This window comes from Phoenix dactylifera, chromosome 17 (assembly GCF_009389715.1).
Source record: "Phoenix dactylifera cultivar Barhee BC4 chromosome 17, palm_55x_up_171113_PBpolish2nd_filt_p, whole genome shotgun sequence".
In the NCBI taxonomy this organism is placed as follows: Eukaryota; Viridiplantae; Streptophyta; class Magnoliopsida; order Arecales; family Arecaceae; genus Phoenix; species Phoenix dactylifera.
In genome coordinates this window covers 8,743,687-8,766,701 of record NC_052408.1, presented here as the reverse complement: position 1 = coordinate 8,766,701, position 23,015 = coordinate 8,743,687, and the positions used below count along the sequence as shown (strand labels likewise).

General features: G+C 36.6%; 2 protein-coding genes across 4 annotated transcripts; one reads left to right on the top strand and one right to left on the bottom strand.

The window, feature by feature from the left end:
- The first annotated feature begins 4,626 nt into the window (after positions 1-4,626).
- On the top strand, positions 4,627-10,988 carry LOC103706401 (haloacid dehalogenase-like hydrolase domain-containing protein Sgpp). 3 transcript variants are annotated; one of them, XM_026804405.2, is made up of 6 exons: positions 5,862-6,107; positions 7,844-7,891; positions 9,647-9,755; positions 9,864-10,018; positions 10,117-10,378; positions 10,481-10,988. In XM_026804405.2, exons 1-6 carry the CDS (start codon positions 6,073-6,075, stop codon positions 10,673-10,675), a joined length of 804 nt encoding a protein of 267 aa, XP_026660206.2. In that variant the 5' UTR covers positions 5,862-6,072; the 3' UTR covers positions 10,676-10,988. The 3 variants fall into 3 exon arrangements, with proteins under 3 accessions (XP_038970814.1, XP_026660206.2, XP_008788711.2); XM_039114886.1 differs by lacking the exons at positions 5,862-6,107; positions 7,844-7,891 and adding an exon at positions 4,627-4,756; XM_008790489.3 differs by lacking the exon at positions 7,844-7,891 and having other exon boundaries at positions 5,866-6,107.
- A 1,691-nt stretch (positions 10,989-12,679) lies between these two features.
- Positions 12,680-20,593, bottom strand: LOC103706402 (dynamin-related protein 1E). The gene is made up of 15 exons (XM_008790490.4): positions 20,322-20,593; positions 20,155-20,218; positions 19,930-20,037; positions 18,603-18,704; positions 16,659-16,709; positions 16,496-16,557; positions 15,599-15,689; positions 15,344-15,408; positions 14,947-15,141; positions 14,735-14,854; positions 14,584-14,654; positions 13,832-14,057; positions 13,627-13,677; positions 13,170-13,538; positions 12,680-13,070 (listed from the first exon to the last, which is right to left on the bottom strand). The coding sequence occupies exons 1-15, from the start codon at positions 20,466-20,468 to the stop codon at positions 12,942-12,944; spliced, it is 1,851 nt and encodes a 616-aa protein (XP_008788712.2). The 5' UTR covers positions 20,469-20,593; the 3' UTR covers positions 12,680-12,941.
- Between the last annotated feature and the right edge of the window lie 2,422 nt (positions 20,594-23,015).

The window sequence follows — 23,015 nt, the reverse complement described above, 5'->3', positions numbered from 1 at the left end:
GAAAAAAAACTTCAGGAGATAAAAGCTTAAAGATTAGTTATAGTGGAGTACATAGAATATAAATTTAGTAAAAATAAAACTAAAAATATTATATCAATCAAGATTGATGATTGAAAGATACCACAAAGTATCTATTTTTGTTTTATATAATCTATTATATAATATAATAAGGAGATAAATAAATATATATGCAATAGAATTAGAGCTAGTTGGATAAAGTGAAGGCTGGAACATTATATGATAAACATATATCTTGAAAACTTAAGAAAAAAAATTATAGATCAATAATAAATTTTTTTTATGTTGTATAGCTTAAGGCAATAAACAAAGTATAAACAGGTTGAGTATAGCCGAAGTAAAAATAGTAAAATGGATCTTTAGTAAACCTAAAAAGGGCAAAATACTAAATGACTATATTAAAAGAGTTGTAGGGGTTGCACGAAATAAAAAATATCAGACAAATTCAAAATAAAATGATGGAAAACCAATTGAGATGGTATACATATGTATAATGTGCTGGAAGTATGGTTCCCCAAAATTGTTAATAGATGCAAAAGTTAATAATTTTAAAAATATAAGATATAATTTGTTAAAATCAAAAGAAAGAATGTGTGCTTGGATTAAGGCATATGAAAATACGACCCTAGGGACAAAATTCACTCCTCATATAGATCTATGGCGAGTTTGTCTCTAAGGTACAATAGACCCAGGCTCAGCCCAAATCCTCCAATCATAAGCATGATCTCTTGGGAGGCTTCACCCACTCGACTCTTCTTCAATTGCCCAAAAGAATTGTAAAGAAATGATTTATAAAGTTGAAATTTTGGCCAAAAAATTGAAGTGAAATTTAAAGGAAATGAATATGAAGGGAGCTTTTTCAGAGTAACAACACGAGACCTAATGTAGATTTAGATGTGTTTACAAGAACCTAAAACCTTTTTGTAGGCTCGATCTAAGTAACTATTAGAGATACCCATAAAGGTCTTAGGCCCTGTTTGGGGGAGCTGTTGGCAGTAGAGCTGTTGGAAGTAGAGCTGTTGGAAGTAGAGCTGTCTGAAGTAGAGCTGTTATAAAAAGCTGTTTGCTGTTTGGTAACTACATTCGTAAAGTGTTGTGGTACTTTGTTTTGTGTTTGGTAAACAAACTGAGAAAGTACTTTTGTATGACAAAAATACCATAAAGGACATTGCATAGTATTATACAACAGAACATAATAAAACATAACATAAATTAATACATAAATATACGATATAGTATAATATTATTGTAATATAAAATAATATTATGTTAATATAGCATTAATATTAAATTATTAGAGTAAATTAATATTTGATAATATAACATAATATTAAATTATTTAACATAACATATTAATGTATTATGATATAATGTAATATATATTATATTTCTAGTATAATACAATAATAAAAGTATAAAATATTATAATTATTAGTATAAATTAATTTCTCATAATATAACATAATATGAAATTATTTAAAATAACATATTAATGTATTATAATGTAATGTAATATAATACCATATTTATAGTATAATACAATAATAAAGGTATAAAATATTATAATTATTATTATAAATTAATTTTTCATAATATAACATAATATTAAATTATTTAAAATAACATATTAATGTATTATAATGTAATGTAATATAATATAATATTTATAGTATAATACAATAATAAATGTATAAAATATTATAATTATTAGTATAAATTAATTTTTCATAATATAACATAATATTAAATTATTTAACATAACATATTAATGTATTATGATATAATATAATATGATATTATATTTATAGTATAATACAAAAATAAAGGTATAAAATATTATAATTATTAGTATAAATTAATTTTTCATAATATAACATAATATTAAATTATTTAACATAACATATTAATGTATTATGATATAATATAATATGATGTTATATTTATAGTATAATACAAAAGTAAAGGTATAAAATATTATAATTATTAGTATAAAATAATTTTCCATAATAATTTCCCATAATTTTTCATAAAATAATTTTCTGCGGTCCAGGGGCTCTTCTTCGTGGTCCACGCTCGAGGAGGACCTCAGCGTGGGCCGCGAGATTGATAATAAAAAATAATAATAGATTGATTTTGGAAGGTATGGAAAAAGATTAAAATTTTTTTCTTCTAAAATGTGGTTCAAGAGATGCATACAAAAATTGAAAAGAAAAATACATTTTCTTACGAAAGGGAGTCTGACGGTTAGGGTTCTTGGCTCCAACAGATTTTTATGTTTATAAAGGGACAAACTGTGTAATTATGTTATTTTAATATAGGCATTTTTGTCAAAAATATAGCTTTCCGAAAAAGCTGAAACAGCTTCCTCCCAAAAGCTCCAAATTGGAGCTTCCTCCCAAAAGCTGTTTTCAGCTTCCCGCAAAAGCTGAAACAGCTTTTTGAAAAATTTACCAAACACAGTTTTTCATCTAAAAGTACTTTTGGAGGGCCAGAAAGTGCTTTCTGTCCCTCCAAAAGCTCCCCCAAACAGGGCCTTAAAGGCTCTCACAATAAAGACCTTAAGAGGCTCATAAAGGTCTTAACAACTCTCACAATAAAGACCTTAATGGCCTACTAGCATTGATGTCTCATAAAGACCTGCCAGCACATATGCGATAATATCCATAATGCATGCATTATGGTGAGTGCAAGTTAGCCGAGAGTAAGCAATTAAAGTCAAATTTGACATTAAACTTGATATGTAATGCTTACGTTACAAATCAAATCAAATTCAAGTTGTAAATTTAAATTTGGGGCGTGGCAAAATGTGTTAATCATGCGTGCATAAACTCATGGTGCATACCACATCACACCTCACCCCACCATGCCATGCCATGCCATGCCATGCGTACCACACCTCACCTCACCATGCCATGCGTACATGCATGACATGGCAAGCCGAGCCGAGCACAAGCATGCGTGTGGGTCACCAGTCCACCATCATTCAACTTGGGCTTTAATGAACAACATATGTATAATACAAGAGTACTTGCATTTAATCATCCAATATGGGACTATTAAGAATCCAATTTTAAAATTTTGAATCATTTAAAAAGGGAAAGAATTAAAATTCTATTTAAAAATTTATTTCTTTTAAAAAATAAAAATTTCCAACATATTGAAGATCCAGGAAGGCTCTAATAAAAAGAGGTTTTTTTGGTGCCTGGCGATAAAAAAAAAAGAGTGATAAAAAAAAGAGTGAAAGATCTAAAATGATATGGACGAAGGTTGTGACTAAGGATATGATGAAACTTGAAATAATATCAGAGATGACTTTAAAAAAAATAATTTAGGGATGAGAATCCATATGACCAACCTAAAATAGTTGAGAAAATGCTAGATTCTTATAATTATGATATGTTTGGTTTTTATGCACCCAACTTGATTAAAATATAGAACTGATAATTTATCAGCAAATAATGTATGATTTACCTATATTTTTGTGCATATAAGTTTGAAATCTTAAATCAAGGTTGGTTCATACATTATTCAACTTAGATCTGATATCATACTTGAATCTGAACTTAGCTCGATTCTTGATTTGGCAAGGTTTGTGTAAATATTCATCTGAAACCTATAATACACCTAGTCTAGGTTATGAAGCATTTAGACATGATTGGCCTCGACATCAATCTTGAAAAGGCTAGATTTTTATGCGAGTTAACCCGAGCTCCGTTTACTTGAAGTCATGATAGTTTTGTAAGCATATATGGTGGTTCTTTGGTTTCATGTTAGAATCAAGTTAACAATACTCATAATGGTAGCCAGATTGAGTCGGTTTGGAGTTTTGCGGTGTGAAATATAGAAGACCATGGATTAATTAGATCAGTAATAAGGATTATGTGATTAGAAAATTTTTCTTTAAATGGATTTTTTTTGATAACGGGAAGTAATTGCTTGAGATAATAAATGGTAAAGAATGTCTCCAAGCCACTTTATCAACTAAATCAATTCACATCCACTATGTAGATGAAACCTTAGCCATCTATCTTTCTCTCATGCATGTCGCATTTGCTGAGATAATGCACCCTCGCACGTTTCCGTCCATCAAATGCTAGCCATCTTGGCCACTCCACTATACATTGCGAGTGTCCATAAGAAGAGAGGATACAAAGCCAAGCCTCACTCTGATTTCTATACCTTACCCCAAAAAGAGAGAGAGAGAGAGAGAGAGAGAGAGAGAGAGAGAGAGAGAGAGAGAGAGAGAGAGAGAGAGAGAAGAAAAGAAAAGAATCCACTTTGATATGGCCGTTCGTTGCACCCAAAAAAAAATCAATTACTGTAAGTCTGTAACGGATTGCACTGAAACCTTCCTCCGTTGCTGATGTTGCTTCAAAACAAGTATAATGGTCTTTTTGAGCATTTATTCACCTACCAAAAAAGAGAAACTTAAGGGATATCCGTTCATTGAATAGTCACTCCCATTCATCCCACCATGAGAGTTGGGGACACTATCCTTTGTAGAAGGGCATAAAATTTTGATCACAAGATGACCCAAACAAAAGGTTTTTTTGCCTGTCTCCAAAAGTTACAGCAAGTTTCTCCTACCCCTGCTTCTCTCCGGTATGAGGTCTCTCTACATTTTTATCATAGGCTTCATCATGTTTATGGCTATCATCTACGACATCGAGCAGCGATCAAGCAAGATAAACCAGCAAATCAAATCCTCTTCACAGCTTCATAGCCGCTCTATACCAAGGTATGTGAGCCGTTCACCAGACTCCAGCCTAATCTCTATCTTTATTGGACATTGCTTTTTATCAGTTTAAGCAGTGACCAATGGCAGATTTAAACCTAGATATTGGCTAAGATGATATTAATACTTTATCTTCTTCTCTTTTTTTTTTTTCAAAAATCTATATTTTTAGTCTGCCCATTTGAAAATACTTTCTTCCCCTATTGTTTTTGGGTTCTCTCTCCCCCTTTTCCATTAAAACTATGGGAAAAGAAAAATGTTATGAAAAACTCTCCTACCTCAATTAGGTGATCATCATATATATCTATAGTTGAGAATATATAAGAGGCTACAACTAGATTGATACAAAGATGAAAAGAAATAATAAATTGATCCCTAGGATCAATCCTAAAATTTACATGCAAAATTGAAAATTTCTCAAATCATAAATCCTTGACATGCATACGAGAAGAAGCCAAAAAATAAAAGACATGCTCTAGAAGGAGATAGGCATCAAGGCACAAATCTGCGGCTTGGAAACTTTTAAATAGGGACCCTAAAGTTCACAAGTGGAGACCAAACAGTAAGAAAGTAGGATTAAGGCTTTGCATACAAGATAGGAACAAAGAGGAAATTGAACCAATTTCGGTAATTAGGATGGATTACATTATTTCTTGAACGTGGCCGTCTTAATTCCTTTCTTTAATTCATGGATGAAAACAACCTCGGCATAAATTCCTTCCAAGGGTTCCATCAAAACAATAGGAGTTTTGTTGGCATAGGATGCCTAAAGAGTGACAAATGCGGTAATGGAAGGAAAGAAATGCTTTCCGGCACCACTTCATTCCCTCTCCAATACGGCTTTCATCCATGATGGCTTAGTTCTCAGGTGACACTCATCTACACCTCATATATATACTATCAATTGCAGTTGATATGTAAGAATCATTACATAGATCACCAGTGGAATCACCAATTACTTCCACTGGGTCAGGTCGTTTTGCATTCCCATATAAGACACTACGTGGACCCAAGAAATTCCCCAGCAATGTAAGAAGCCGGCATTTTTTGTGAATAAGGTACCGCACTAAAGTCGCACTAGAAATGGGTTTAGTATGCTGGGTAAATTCTGGGGTACGAGTAGTTTGAGTTGGAATCCTCGCAGAGTGAGAGAGAGAGAGAGAGTTCGGACCCATCTCCTATAAATTTGCTTCTCCTTTCCTTCTTCACTCTTGCCGTCTCTCTCTCTCTCTCTCTCCTCCGGGCGCCACTCGCCATCTTACGCTTATATCAGAAGAAAAGAGCACGGCGGATTTGAGTTTATCGATTTTGACGAGAAGATGTCGGATTTGACAAATTCCCACGCCGCGGAGAGGTATTTTGCTTCGAATTTTGTTCTTTTACTCTTGGGAGTTGGACGAAATCTCCTCCTTTTTTTTGCTTCGAATTTTGATTGATCGTACCCTCGTTGTTGATTTTGGGAACAGGAAGACTCCAAATCCACTTGGTTTTTGGGAGAATAATTGCCTGTTTTGGGCTTTCGTCTGGAATATTTATAAATAGATCTTAAGACGCTATAAATATATGTAATTTATAGGAGCAACTTTATAGATGAAGCTTTTTGAGGACTTAGAATAAGATGTTGAAGGGGACCAAATTCTCGGCGACAAGAATTTGGGATGTAATAGCTTAGGCTGTATTGGTGTTATCGCATGGATTTAAAAGGACTTCGTTGGAAAAAAAAACTCTTAACCCCCTAAAGTCGAATATGATACTAACTCCAATGAAACTTTTTAGCTTTTTGTTTCATGGATGGGAAAAATCAGCACCATAATAATTAGGTTAATTCGAAAACCTTAAAAGGTATGTAGAGAGATGTTCTCAAGCGTCCTTAGCATCTCGATGAAATGGACAAATTGGAAGGTCTCCTTCAGAAGCAAAAGCTTTATTGGAGACACATTATTACAAGGAAAGGGATTTTGAAATGGAAATTAGTGATTTTTTTTTTTTTTTTTTTTTGTGCTGAAACGGATGTTTTATACAGTTCTAGTAGGGATGATTCATATATTTGCCAGTTAGAGGGGGAAAAAAATTCATGATTGACCTGAGGAGAATGCAAAACTTACAGTCAAGACTTGAGACTTTTCTTGTTGTCAACTAGTGTGTATGCTAACATTCTCTAGTCTAACCTAGGAATATGTATTGGACTTCTACGGCTACCCTTTAAGCAAATAGAAGGTATCCGAGGTAGCCATCGGCGGATAGTATATTGTAAGCAAACGTGCCACTTCCTTGATTTTGTATTAACTCTAGAAGATGGAATAATGAATCTATTTTATACATGATGTGATTGCAGAGGTTGAAATCCTGGTAACTATGGCCATTAAAAATTAATCTGCTATGCATTTGGATAGTCCCAGTTTGAATAAACTTGGTTAAAATGAGTTCATAGACCATGAAACTTTATAGTATAGGCTCTATAAAGCATCCTTCCTTACGCTTCCTTTTCACCATTTGATGTGCTTTAGGTGTTCTAGGCTTTTTAAATTAAGACATGTCTTCAACAACATTGTGTACCTATTTCATATAATGAAATAAAATTTCATGCTCCTTCATGAATTCAATAAAAGTCATTTAGTTTTTCTAAATGCTTCGACAGGTTATAATTTTGGTATCATGGTGACTAATTATTTTAAGGCTTAAAAAATGGCATAATAAATTTAAATTAGAGAAGTGGGTTTACTGACCAACTGGTTTATCGAACTACACTTCTAAAGATCATCCTATAAATAAAAAGCAACAAAGACATACACAGTGCTTCACTAGCAACGCTATATTCCACCACTAATCATGTCTAAGTTGTTGTAAATAATTAGGTACTTCAGCTCCCTGAAAAAGTATTATCCTGCAAGAAAAATGCTCTGCTAGGCCATACTATTTTCCAGTTGCAATATTGAGGATTATTTCTTTAAGGCAATGCTTCTGGAATGTTTCAGCATTTGTTATCTAGAGAATACTACCTGTTGCTTCCTCTATTAATGAACCAACAAGCTTATTTCAATCATATGGAAATTATTTACGATAAAATTTTAATCCTGTCTTGTTGAATAGCTTCATACTTTTGGAGGATTCAGTTGATCTGCCAGCAGATACTGGAAGGTAAACTAACAGTTACTAAACAAATTGAGTCCTCCTACTTATTTATGTATCATTCTCTTTTTAGTGAGAATTGATTTTAGTTGAATTCTAAAGATAAACATAGCATGACATTCGTGTACAAGACTAGGAGTATTCTTATTGCAATTATATAAGTTTAATAAAACTTGCATCAGGTCCACTTCTTCTAGCTGAGTTGGTTTGGCACGTGACTCCTAGAACGGATGATGTGCTTTAATTCCCTAGGAGGGGGTTTGTGGTATTTTCAAGTCATAAAGCAGATACTGCAGTGAGTGCAGTTTGTAGTGTGCTTGATGCACATCTCTAAAATGTTGTTTGGTGCATAAATCTAGTGCAGTTTGGCAGTGTTTAAGTGCTGCAGTTGTGTTCAGCGTGTATGTAGGTTAAGTGTTTTGGATGCTCACCCATATTAACTGCTTGAGTGCAGTCTGTAGGCAGGTTGAAGATTCTGGATGGTCACACGTATGGATGCAAATGGGCCAGGCATGGGCTGTAAATTTGCAAAATCTTCAACAAGACTTGGCTGATGATCTGTACATATTGCACAGGCTGGCCAATTTACATCCTTAGCCGTACACAAACCGAGACTGAGAGATGCTCACAAGCACACACGCACAGCTGTATTTTAAACACAGCTGCAATACTACTTTGAAAAGTTCATCCATAGAATAAGTGAGACATAACCAGTGTCAATAAACCATCAATTAAAACAATCTTGACTTTCATGATATTATTTCTCTGGTCTGTTTGTTATGGCAGCTAACTATGCCAAGGGCCAAGATATAGTTTTATGTTTCAATTGTGTTTTTTGCTTGATAGGAGATCAGCTTTTCATATATTCCACTGGGAGATATCAATAGAAACATGGGGGGACGGGTAGGATTGATGATAACCTGCTTTTATGCTGGATATTAGGATGTTTGAAGTATAGTCTGTGTGTACTTTCATGTTTCTATTGCATATGTTTGTTGATATGATCTGAATGTGCTCCGTCAGTTTAGTACCATCTGGAATCTAGATAATAGCAATAACAGACCATGTTCACAATATAGACAACTTCATGAAATTCAAAATTGTGATCCAGGGATGATTTCCATTAAGATTCCTCCACTCCTTCGTACCTTTGGCCGAAATCTATTGTCAGGCCATGTAACTCAGATGGATAAATAAGAAAGGAAAAACTTAGAAATGGGAACATTACTGGAAGTCTATGAGTTAAATTAGTAGAGAATAGAATGCTAAAGACTCAATTAAAATATTTTTATGAAAAAAGGCATGTGAACAAAGCTGTCGAAGATCGTAGTATAGAGTGGGGCTTGGATAATTGTAAGAATCAAGAAAGTGGAGCTTTCTTGTCTGTCCGACTACTGGCTGTGGGAAAGAAGCCAAAGTTCAATGTTAAATCCTAATTTTATTTCTTTTAATTAACACTTTTCTAAGAGCATATTAATTAGTTTTATTGAGGTTAATCTCTGTCAATCTAGTGTTTTCACAATATCCTTCTTATTGCTTGTTGTAGTTTCAAATTCTAGTGGCATTAGCAAACATTTACATTACAGACGGCTATGCTATTAGCAAACATTCTTTTCTTTATCTTCAGAAGCCGCCACCCCCCCCCCCCCCCCCCCCCCCACTTCCTTCTTTGCCGCAAAAACACACGCACAACAAAGCAAGAAAACACAAAAGGAACAGTCCTCTTTTTGGATAGCACTGACTTGGAGCTGGACTTTGTTGCAGTTCTATCTCTAGACTTGCTCCCCTTGAAGCAATTCTGTTTGATGTTGATGGAACACTGTGTGATTCAGATCCAATGCATTACTATGCTTTCCGCGAAATGCTGCTAGAGGTATGGGTTCTTTCACATGGATCATGGCAGTCCTTTGCTTGTGCTTTTCCTGACCATTATTAGGCCAGTTATGTGAAACTAGTTGCTGGCATGAATTATTGTTCACAGATTGGTTACAATAATAGTGTCCCCATAACTGAGGAGGACTTTATTGAGAAAGTTGCTGGCAAGAACAGTGAGGACATCGCCAACACTTTATTTCCTGACTGGGATCGCGAAAAGGCTATGAAATTCATTGATGATAAGGAAGCTAGGTTTCGGAAGTATATTTTCTAGCTGTCCCTTTAAAATTACTCCATTCCTCTTTCTGCAGTACATAACATCATTTTGAGGGAGAAGCATTGCAACATTGAATTTACAGGTTGGCATCTAAACAGTTGGAGGCAATAGATGGTCTCTACAAGCTACGAAAATGGACCGAGGATCGAGGCTTAAAGCGTGCAGCCGTGACTAATGCTCCAAGGCCTAATGCTGAGCTTATGATTTCGATTCTTGGCCTGTCTGACTTCTTCCAGCATATGGTAATTGGGAGCGAATGCGAGAGGGCTAAACCATTTCCTGATCCTTACCTGAAGGCTCTCAACCTGCTCAATGCATCTCCTGAGCACTCATTGGTGTTTGATGTTGGTTTTCTTATCTAAACCATATCATTCAAGACATCTTTTTCTATGTTTTTCTCAGTAAGGTCACCTAATTTTTCACATTTTCGCTCCTTGTTTCTTAAGGATTCTGCATCAGGAATAAAAGCTGGTGTGGCAGCAGGCATGCCTGTAGTTGGAGTCATGACAAGAAATCCTGAAAAATCACTTAAGGATGCAGGAGCCAGTTTGCTTATAAAGGATTACAATGATCCGAAGCTTTGGAAGGCATTGGAAGATCTAGAGAAAGCTGAAGCCACATTGAAGAAGGCTGATGTCTGAGGTGGATTCGTTCTTCATTAGATGCTGGGAATGATGTGAAATAAGGGGGAAATAATAGCAATCCAACAGGAGATTTTTATTTGTTTGCGGCAACTTTATACAAACATATGCATATTCCTTTTGGAATTCTAAGGTCATTTCGTACTGATGAGGTCCTCTTGCACCACAAATGATCAAGAAACCTGCAGTCATCCACTTGATTTTACTTAAACAGATCGTAGTGGATGTAATATCCGAAATGTTGTTCCATTACTTACCAATCTTTTGAGAACAGTGATCAATAAAAAACAGTGAAATGGGGTTATAATCATCATTTGAGTTAATGTTACAATTCTCTTTGGTATGTATTCCTTATTTGGATATCATGCAGTACTGAATCGGGATCTCGGGAAAACAGTCTTAGTGGAAAGCAATTAACAAGGGACGTGAATTGATTGTTTGAGAATATAAAGGGTGGCATTCATTTATATTTGTTCTGGTCCCCAAATATGACACCAGAATAGGCAGACATTTGTACATGGTGCACTTAATGAGTTGGTTGAACTCTGAAGCTCATGTCTCTTTGGCTGATATTGCCAGTAGTCAATTTATGATTTTGGGAAACAAAGATGGTTAAAGCATATGCAAACAAATGTGGTGGAAATAACTTGGATTATTGAATCTATCAAGGATGAAATTCTGCCAACTAAATTGTGACAGCCATGTGCAAGAGAAGAGAGGGGTAAGACTTAAACATGAGTCCATACGGGATCAAAAATGGAACACTAAGTTCATTGGCCAAGGATTATTAAAGCACTCGAACAATTAGACGATGCTGGTTGAGGTATCTAACAGTCTTGTTCTCTGGAGTCTCTTACGCTATTTTTTCAGAGTCAGCTTCTCTCTGACTTGATTTCAATGTACTGAGAATGGTTGCCAACTACTATTGGTGTAGCATGAAACAATAGTGAAGACATGCTCGTGATGGAGGAATCTATGTGTACGACCGGGAGTTTGAGCTAATTGCAGCTTCCAGATCCTGTAATTAGTTCAGATGTTTGAGCTGATTGCAGACTTACATATCAAGAAATATTCTAGTAGAGGGACTGAGAGAAACCAGATGAAACGATGGCAACTTCGAAGGTCGGGAATGAAGAAATACTCCAATGCTGTTGCTGCAACTCCACACAATTACAATCGGCCTTGCCGATGAATTTGTTAGGAGGACACAAATGGAAGCACATGCTCAGAATAAAAGTCCAGCCTGCTGAAGTATTGACACTTCGGTCAACTCACTCCAACCTCTCCTTTTCCATTGGACTGCCTCAGTGAGACCCCAACCTTAAGATTCAAAACTGCAGGAGTTGGTTTCTTGCTTAAAGTCAGGATGGCAGGATTAGAAAAGATGGAGATATTCCTTCACTGTCATGCTCTGTTCCAACAGCTGAGTCCAATGGGAAGGACTGAAGTGGTTACTGATTGAATAGAAAATAATAGCTAATTTTTAAAATTCTGAAAACAAGCCGAATCTTTTGGAATTTTAAATTACTTCTTAATTATTACTATTTTAGTTTAATATTTTAAGATAATAATTAATCTGAGTTTACCTAATAGATGAGATTTAAATATCTTACTTCCTTTATTATCAACTAGATCTCAAAATATCTCTAAATTTTCCTAAGATTTTGTCGACATCCCACCTTGGCTGAGATAAACGAAGATCTCAGTTCATCTAGTTATTGGCATCCGGCTTAAACAGGGTGGTAGGCCCCTCTTGCTGGAACTAACAGTCGATGGCCGGAGAAGGCGTGATCGTGACCAAAGAGCCACTTAAAGGATAAGGTTTGCATGGGGCCTCCGAGATGGGGGAACAAGTGTGCTTCGAGATTCCAATATAGGCTGTCTATGTGAGATGATACGTGGTCGTCTAGGCACACTTAAGCTTCAACGGCAATTTCTTGAGCCACCTAACATATCAAATGCAGAACCAAGTGGGAAAAGAAAAAAAGAGCCTTGCACAACATGTACAGATAATAAAAACCCAAAACTATGTATTATGATAGAATATCAAATAATACAAATTCCAGTCATAGAGACAGATGGATATAGCTACTCCAAAACTATGATCGATTATCGAGTGTGACTGAATATGCACAATAAAATTAGGGAAAGGTGATGAACGAAATATGCTAGTAAAATGATAAATAAGCACTCAATAGATACATGAATCAACAATGAAACTGTGTCAATATAATACGTGGTGCCATGGTTGTGTATTAGCCTAACCTCATCTGCTCCATGAAACTGAGTCGATTTCTTCCCTTGCAGCTCGGTACAGTTCAAGCTTCTTAGCACATTGTTGTCTATGCTCCATCAACGATGGATCCTCATCCAAAAGCTTAGCAAGCTCCTTTCCCTGCATAGCAGGGAGAAAAATCATTAAAATCCCAAACTTAATTAGGAAAAAAAAGAAATAAAATACACAGCATAATTAGGTTGCCAAGGGGTGGTAGACCTCTTTTTTTCCAACTTGGGTATAGAAATGGTCAAGCAAAGATCGCTTAGCTTCTCGAACTTGGCAGTAAACTGCCGACTTTGGGATGGAGTTTTTGAGTGTTTCCGACACCATGCCTATATACGAGGATACATTCGATCCTATCCTCCTAAAATGCCCCTCGCTATATCGGTCAATAGTGGAGGCTGCAGGATTCCCTCCCTTTTCCACCTCCTGTGGAAGCTTCCGGAAGAATTCCACTGTCAAGTATGATGCCTCCATGTCAACCAGCCGCAAAGCAGTCTTTCGACTATCTTCACGAAATCTCTCCAAAGCTTCATATGCAGCAGCAGCTAATTCAGCTTGGAGAGTAGGAAATCTTCTCAACTCCTGTTAATTAAACATGTATCAGCATGACTTTGGTCATTCAGAGAAATAGATAGTACTTCAGAAGATCTTTAACTGCTTGACCTCTTACCTCTGTCTCTCCTACAGACTTTCTCACCAATTCCTTCAAAACATGGTGCACCTACAATATTTATAATTCTAGATTACCAATGCAAAAACAAAAGAAAGAAAGAAAGCTCACGCCCCTTATGGCCTTAAAAAACCACACCAAAGCAGAAAAGTTGAGAGGCAAATAAAAAAATGCTTTAGAGAATACATGGGAAAAGATAGCTTACCGCATCTGTTGTTGCCTCAGTCGGGCCTCTAAAATAATTGAGAGCACCCTCGATAAGACGACGGTAACCTTGCTCTGGAGCAATCAAGTGCGGCTGATAACCATCTGCTTCGGAGACGACTTTCTTCACATTTTGCAAAGAGAGATGCCGGTCAAAGGGAAGTTTCCTCAAAGCAGCAGGGAGTTGATTGTCGAAAATTCTATATATTCGATCACCACCAGGCCGCCTGTTATTAAATAGCAAAATATTCCATAATATCATATGCTTAGAATGAAAATTTAAAATAAGAACAATGAAAGTTACCATTTATTAGAGGTGAAGGCATATAGAAACGAAGCAAGGGGGCAATTCAACAAGCAAAAAGCTACATGCAATTGGTCATCAGTGCATGTTTAACTTCAAAATTTATAACAACTAACGGCCAACAACATATTAATAAAAGAAATGATGCACTTGATGTAATGTTACAACAATAGTTGATTCCTCACAGGTGAGGCATCAAAGATTAATCAATCATATCAATAGCAATAAAAACATTTAGAAGTGTCATAATTATGTAGTATCATGAAGCTTCCAAGTGTGCCAGATGCCTAATGTTTGAATATTTCTAGTCTTTGACATAAAGATACCCACAACTGGAAGTAACCAAGTTAGCCTGAAAATGCATATTATCTACATACATGCAATGGACTAAGAGGGGAAGGGAAGTCAGAACATTGTTGATCATCATAGCGAAGATAAAAGCTACTTACCCTCCATCTAGATGTTCTTTGAATATCCGGTCAAACGCACGGCAGAGTTCCAATATAGTGTACAGCTGTGCCTGAAAAAACAATAATAAAAAAAGCACATTACTGTTTTCCTTTCCAATTCTTACAAGAGAATGAGATGCAAGTAACTTACCCCTGAATCAACAGCAACAGGTCTCCCCAGATGCTCCATCTCTGATTCAAGTTCATCAATTGTTTTATTGATCAAAGATGTGATACCTGGAATGCGAGCCCTAATAACAGACTCCAGATGCTGAATGCAGTCACCATCATTTTTCAGTGAGTGTATTTCTACAGTACTTAAGTGAATGCTATCTTAAATTGTGAACAAGAATTATATTTTACCCTTGAAAGAAGCTTAGCTAGATACTCAGATCCCATCTTATCGGCTAAGTGGGCATAGTCGGGACTAGTTGCAAAGTACTCCCTCTCCTTTCGCCTGGCAGCAATCATGTCAACATTCCTGTTTATATCTGCTTGTGAACGGTTAACAATGCCAACCCAAGGTTGTTGCAACCGAAAAGATCTTCCTTCAAGAACCTTATATAAACACCATGAATGTATTAGCAATTAGCTTTAGATTCAAATAAAATTATGCATAGATATATGATGATGAAAAAGAAACCACTACAGACAAAAATACAAAAACTGTATATACTTATGTCTTCATAATTCACCACAATCATATAGGGGGAATTTTTCCTTTCCAAAAAAAAAGAAGAAAAAAAAAACAGAAACTTACATCCAGAGCATTTGTTCCCTGATCCATTAGATCTAGCTTTGTCAACACCCCAAATGTCCTTTCACCTAATCACAGTTCAAAGAACAGACACTCATACAGGGGTAGAAAATGAAAATATACACAGCTTCAACACTCATAAAACCATCATTGCAACAAGGAAAAATGGGTGCAATAAATGCTTTCTAAGATATTTTTATAATTGCAACAGCTACTAATATTAACTTTACCATTTCAAAAGCTATTGCTAACTCATACCTGTTGGATCAACTTCTCTAGCAAGCTTCATTGCATCAGAAGTCGCAATATCTTGATTGGCTGGAGATATGGCCAGTATAATGCAGTTAGGCTGAAAAAAATAGTATACTTTGAGAATGAATTTAATTAAAGACAGACATAATAATAGATAGCATGTATAAATGCTGAGTCAGAATAGAGAGAAGGTTCTCTTAATCAGTACAAAAACAATGATATCAGCCAAAGCATAAAGCATATAGACAGGAAAATCTCTCGGAAGCCCTAACCATGCTCCCCCTTAAAGTTAAAAACTTTACTTCTAAATCAAAATTCAGAACAACAATATGGCTTCTGGTACTTAGTACATAAAGTTCTGGAAAAAATAGATCATACAACATCTACAAGAAAAAAAAGGGATCATATAAGCATCACCATATTTCATAAAAGAGTATAAGGCCAATGGCTAGAGGTAGAAAAAAAATGATGCCACTGGATGGTTAATTTGGAGAGAATATGAAACCAAGTAGATCGTGCAAAATTGGCTTCTATTATCTGACCTAAGCAATTTATTCACAATCATAATCCATCGATAGAAGCAGAATATTTCTCTATGAACAACCTAGATAAACTTTTAAAAAGACCAAGGATTTCGTTTCAAAATAACAATAGATGTTTAAACAACAGTATTACAAACCTCATTGCTGAGATGAACTGACAAGTTCCTAAAAGAAAAGAGATATCACTAAATAACAAATGTCAGAAACAGAAAAAGCTTTATAACTTAAACTATTAATAGAGAAGATATTGAGACAGGACATGTACTGAAATGGCAAGATAATTGGCATCCATTTCACCAGATTATAGAATCAAACAATCAAAATAATACTTAAAGATCCACTTTCCTGCCAACTTGAATACCTTCTCTACATATGATCGGACCATATTGTCAATATCTTCAACAATAGTATCGGGCTGCCCCTCTGTAAAAACAGGCATCATTATATTAAATAACAAACAAAATGAAGCTATATACTACAATAAACCAAAGGGTATATGCGCAAAGCTTGAGTGAAATATCTACCTACAGCAACCTTTGTCAGACCAGGTAGATCAATCAATGTTAAGTTCACAACTGCCAAAAGGAACACAGCAATGAATGGTGTCACTAATAAATGTAAAACTTCTAAATAAAGCATTATATGAGAAGAGGGCGTGCGCGAAAACTGGAGAATTAGTTGCAACTATTAAAGAAGATAGCAAGTTTTGGAGGAATCCCTTGCAACAAAATTATTAGTTGAGACTCGTTTTCTTATTTTTTTTGTTCCTTTGTAGCAGTTTAGATTTAAAATTTTAGGATTTATAGGGGGGTTATGTGTCAAAGTTTATAAGCTTAAAAGATGGAGGATTAGTATCAGATGGTTAGACAATCTCCGAATGTAGGATTGCACCAAATTTAAAGTTTTTCTGTTGTTTGACCATGTCTCATGCAGCCAAAACCTTAGTGATTGGGGCCCATAAATAACTGTCCAAAACAAAGAGATTGTGAGAATAGAGAATGCAGAAAGCATCCAAGTCTGGATCCTCTCTACTACATGTCTGAACTCTGAACTGGATACAGTCCCAAATCACCACCATCCATGAATTGTGGAACATCAGGAGATTGACAGGGCAAGAATGTAACATTTCTGCCGTATTCATTCACCCACCATCCAGCAATAAATGAACAATTGTTGAAGTAGATTGTACCTTTCAGAGAGGATCCGAACTCAAGGCATACAATATGACCTCACCTGTTTTTTCTTCCCTTATACATCAAGTAGCTAGCCTTTATTATGGGCATTTTTAAGAAAAGATAAAAATGATTTTTTCAGGGAATTTTTAATTTTGAGACACTTTAAATGCAGGAAATAAAACTATGATTTTACTTTTCTCACTTTTTTCATCTCAAGCTTCTGCTGGGTTAAAGAAATCACCATGCTGGATCAAGAACCCATTATTATACAGTTTCATAATTATTCAAGGTCACATTTCTCAGTCATGATCTACTGCTATTTCTTATCGCAGGGTTGACAAGAAATTTGTTTCCAAATAAGAGACAGAAATGAAAAATTGGCAAAAATAGATTTACTTTTTTCTGTGGAGCCTTATCTAAGAAACATGGTCCATTTCAATGGAAAGGACTCACTAATGACAAAATTATATGAAATAAAGCAATCCAACACGGGATAATAGTGCAATTGAGGCTACAGTTCTCGTTCAATTTCAGGCGTTAAGCTGCATATGGTTTGGGTATAATGAAAGATGGCTCAATCAATTAGCAAACAGGTTGTGGTAACTGATGGAAAATGAGAGAGTGAAGAACAATTACTCAAGTTCTTGTTATTTACTAACATTTTAAAGGTTGTTATAATACTTGCTGGAAACACACACCGACATACAGACATGCATGATGCAAACAGAAAAAAAAAAAAAAATCATACAAAAATGCAGGGAATCTAAAATCATACAATATAACAAACAGTTTCAACATAACTGTACAGGAGAAATAAGTTGAATAATTTGTACCCTTTGGATGCCCCTTATTGGTGTCTTCTCATATTTGCTTATCATGAGGTTGAACAATTTTTTTAAATGTAAAACATCATAAGTTAAAAAGAGGTCTAAAATTGGGAATAAATTGACAAAATCTTCCATGCATTTTTAAAATATTATAATATTTTCTTTGATATATCTGATGTATTAGCAAACTTTCCATTACAACTGGTTTCCCAAACACTAACATTAAGTCAGGAGGATTGATTCATATAGAATTTAGTAGCTTTGACAGGGAATATTAACTCAATTTTTGGTGTTGGCATCGTTCGAAAAACGTGTGTTGTTCTATTTAGGTAATCATATGTTACGACAAAAGATATTGAGTGATTGAAAAAAAATGGAACACCTGTAATACAAAATTAAAACAATATCCGTCTCATAGCATCTATGATAACATAAGATAAAGGAAGATGGTGATAGTAGTAAATACCATTAGGTGAGTAGATGCTAAGATGAATGGGAACGGGGGAAATTTGTTTTGTTTTTCCAGTCATTCTATCAGTTTCATCCTGGATTTCTTTCCGTACAAGAGCTGCATAGAATTAATCATAGCATAAAATCATTAAAAGACAATGTACAACTGTATTTAAAAAATTGCAAATAAAACTACCAACAATAGATATGCACAATCTATCAGAACCGGGGCCTAGACCGGTTGCCCAGCAGCACGGGTCGATACGACCCCCATGTCGTTCTATGCCAAGCCTGTTCCAACATAGTAAAGGAGGCAAGAGAAGAAGGAGAACGGGAGAGAGGAAGAGAGAGAGAAGGGGGAGAGAGGGAAGGAGAGAGAAGGAGGGTGGCGAAGGCCGGCGAGCCATGCGGAAGGCTAGAGGAGGGGATCCGCCTCCGGTCCTCCTGTTTCAAACGAAACAGGAGCACCAGAGGGAGGCCTTCTTATTTTTGCTATTTTTAAGCGAAGTCGACAACCGGCCTCCACCTCCCTCTCTCTTTCTTCCTCTCCCTCTCCCTTCCTCCCCCGCTCTCTCTTTCTTCCTCTCTCTCCTTCTCCTTCTCTCCCTCCATCGTCGTTTTCTCGTTTTGGTCGTCGGAATCGTCCCGGTCGGCCATCGATATGGCTCGGTACGCCTCAAACCAAGTGGTCCGGATGGTTCCGCTGACCATACCCGTACGCTTGCATATAATCCCATATGTTAGGATCTTGGATTATAGAGTATTGGCTAATGGCTATAATCTCATAGGATCTTACCTTTTTGGCCGCTTACCGTGATTTTAGGAAAGGATGCAGAGAGAGAGAGAGAGAGAGAGAGAGAGAGAGAGAGCATTTCCACATAAACCATTTCAGACATCTATTTCATTCAGTGGGAGAGAACAACATCATGATATTCATGTTCCTATATATTCTTGAATATAAAAACAACTAATGTAATGACATATGATAGAGTTGGGTTCAAAACTTACATGATTCTCCCCTACATATTAGTCTTAGCTATGAAAAAAGAAAATCACAACCATAAAAAGGTTTATATACACAGTCTTTGCTGCTTCGTATTAAATAAAATTCCGAACAACTGTTGTCAATTCCCTATTTTGACCCCACTCACAACCCACACGATTCAAATTACTTTTAACAAAGCAATCAAATGCATCAGCATGGCAATACAATCAAAAAGAAAGTTGTCCTACAAAGCCCTAGATTCTCTAAAATAATGATTTAAATAAAAATTTAGAACGAAATAATTAAAAAAACGAGAGATAAAAAAAAAAGAAACTTCTTGATGAGGAGAATAACACACCAAAGTCGGTAAATCTCCTCCTTGGCAAGTGCAGGAATTCAGCGTACTCTTGCCGTCCTTCCTCCGTCTTGTGCAGCTGTAGCACGAGCGGCCTCCTCGTCACAATCCCTTCAAAATAAAAAAAAGGAAATAAAGAAAGCATCAAAACATAAATCAAAAATCGCCAAAAAGAAAAAAACCAAAAAACAGGGAAACAAACAAGGACCAAAAGCTCAAGAACCAAACCAGATCCACGGGGGAGGAAATCCCTCCCAACGATGCTCTCCAAGACCGAAGATTTTCCCGAGCTCTGCTCTCCAACCGCAACAAGAACAGAGTCAGCAGACCAAAGGAGACCAACAGACGCCTAAACGTATAAAGAAAGGGAGAGGAAAAGAAGAAGGGAGGGAGACCTGTCCTCCAACGACGGCGACGGAGGGGAGCTCCTCCCAGAGGGTCGGCAGGGTGGGGCCGCCGTCGGCCCCGCCGAAGTCACCGAGCACCGTGCATGCCCTCTGGATCCGGTTCACGAGCCCGATCAAGCTCTCCATCGTCGTCATCTCCCAAGCCCAAACCACAAACCCAGTCTCTCTCGAAGGAACGTACAAAGGAGGAGAGGAAGAAGAGGAAGAAAAGCGAGAGCTGCGAAGACTTCGTCGCTTCCAGAAGGCTTCGGGGACAAGAAAACAGCGGCGGTTTGGAGTTTTCCCGTAGAAATTTCTATGCGGAAGATGGATCCGCCGTCAGTGGTTTCAGTTCCATACATCTCGTCCATCCATAGTGTATCGCTTTAGAAATTTGTATGCACGCAATCTGATGGTATCGCTTTAGACTGTAGTGGCGGGTTTATTTCTCTTAACCGGCAGCGTGGGAATAGGTTCGGGAGATGCCGGTCGGCTAAAATTCGTCTCCTTATCACTACAGTCTCATAGAATGTTCTATGCGAACACCCTCCACATGATTTGCCTAACAAGGGGACGGTGGATCAGTGATTACGTATAGATATTTTTATGCGGTGATGGGAAATGGCGGCCCATGATGCGCCTTTATTTTGAATTACGGGTCCACCACGGCGGTTTATTTCAAATCCTATCACATCCTCCCGCGGCCCGTTTTCCCTCCTGCTCTGAGACTTGTGTAGTTGTGCTCTTTCATGAACCGGAATGACCCGGTCTGGTCCTCCCTTGTTTAGATCGGATCGGATCAGATCGATTTGGGTTGACTTTGGTTGGTCATAATTTTATTTTTATGACTTTGATCGAGTTGGGTTTCCAAACTCCATGTCCGAGCATGAAGCATTTGGTCTCCACAATTTAATCGACACCCGCGTGTTTCGAACTCGGAACCACTTGTTTGGAAGTAAGGCCGAGTTCCAATTTTGCATTAAGTGATAACAATAAAAGAAGAATGTTATGTCTATTGAACAGTTGAATGGAAATGTTTGTAATAATTAGGTGATATTTTCTCCACCTATTATTCTCAAACATCACAATTTAGATTTACCATAAGAGGCAACTTAATTTATTTTAACTATTATCAGTTCATTTTCTACAAATCATGTTTGGCTGTAGATTGTGTCACAAAAATAAGTTATAATGCTCCATGCAGCTATGTGTACTAGACTTTGCTGCTCTATATATTACTCTCTTTTTTTGGAGGATTGAAAACAAAGGTATTCCTCCATCATTATTTATTACACCATATTTCATATACAGGATGGAAATATAGAATTCTTGGAATATTATTTACTAATGCTTCGAGCTCTTTATTTATGAGAACTATGAGGATCTACCTCAACATGATGGTCAAGTGCATAAGACTCCTATGGAGCTGCTTCGTAGTACTATCCAGACTTCTATTAAGAATTTTAAATCTAGATATTGAAGAGGAAGAGGGCTTGTTTCACGATCTCTATATGGGTTCGTTTGGTTCGCGGAAAGTATTTTTTCCTCTGGGAATATGATTCCTGAGAATTAGATTCTTAGGAAGAGGATGCCTATGAAAGTACTTTTGGCATGTTTGGTTGATCATAGGAAAGTGACAGATTTCCAAAGTGCTTATGTTTGGTTGACCATCTACTTTTCTGGAAAAGTTATGTATAATTCCTATTATACTCTAAATAAAAACTAGATCTTTAATGCTTTTTTAATGCTGAAGGGCCTTTTTGGAAACAAATAAAAATGGAGTGATTCACGGCTCATGAAAAAATAACTTTTCCATGTTTCACATGGGAAAGACTTTCCCATGTTTCACATGGGAAGGATTTTTCCATGAAATGTGAGAGTCATATTCCCATAAGAATACAATTTTTCCATCTCTCTTTTTTAAAAACTCCAACCAAATAAGATGCTTCTCATTACTTTTTTATTGGCCACACTTTCTTCTCTACTTTTTCCGCGAACGAAACGAGCCCTATATTATACTTGTCCATCTGCAATGAATTAACTATATATCCTTCCCAAATTAGATTTACTCAACTATTGCAATACATCACTTTCTAATGCAAGCATCTAAGGTAATGGCACATGTAACCATGCATGAATGGCGATGTTGGGATCTGTGCATGTGATGCATATATTTTTTTCGGTGCATGAGCATTGCCATCTAACTCAAAGGCCAAAATGCTACATAAAGATAGAGAAACAGATATAAAGCTAGTCCATAAATTATCTCCCGAATGATGAATAGCAAAGGAGGTAGCTCAATCAGCAGTTCTGTTCGTCTTCCGGAATACGTGCATAACCTGAAAGGCATCACACTCCCTCAATAGCTGGTGAATGTCCTCTAGAAGTGGATGGTCAAGCATCTCCGGCCTCCCTTGTAAAATCCACCCAATCACTTCTGCATAATTCTCCTCCAAAATAACGCTCCGGGCCTCTAGTATTCACCTCGCATAGGAAACTTTCTTCCAAGCGGCCCCCAGCCCTACCCAAAAAAATTGAGGACTCAAAAGTGCGGCGGCCTCCTGTCTCAACTCAAAAGTGATGCATATTTGCAACGTCCATGCCATGGATGTAAGATGCACAGCATCCCATCTGCAGCCCTGACATCATCATTCATGCATGGTTTGTGTTCGCCGCAGTTGGCAGGTCAAGCCGTTCCATTTC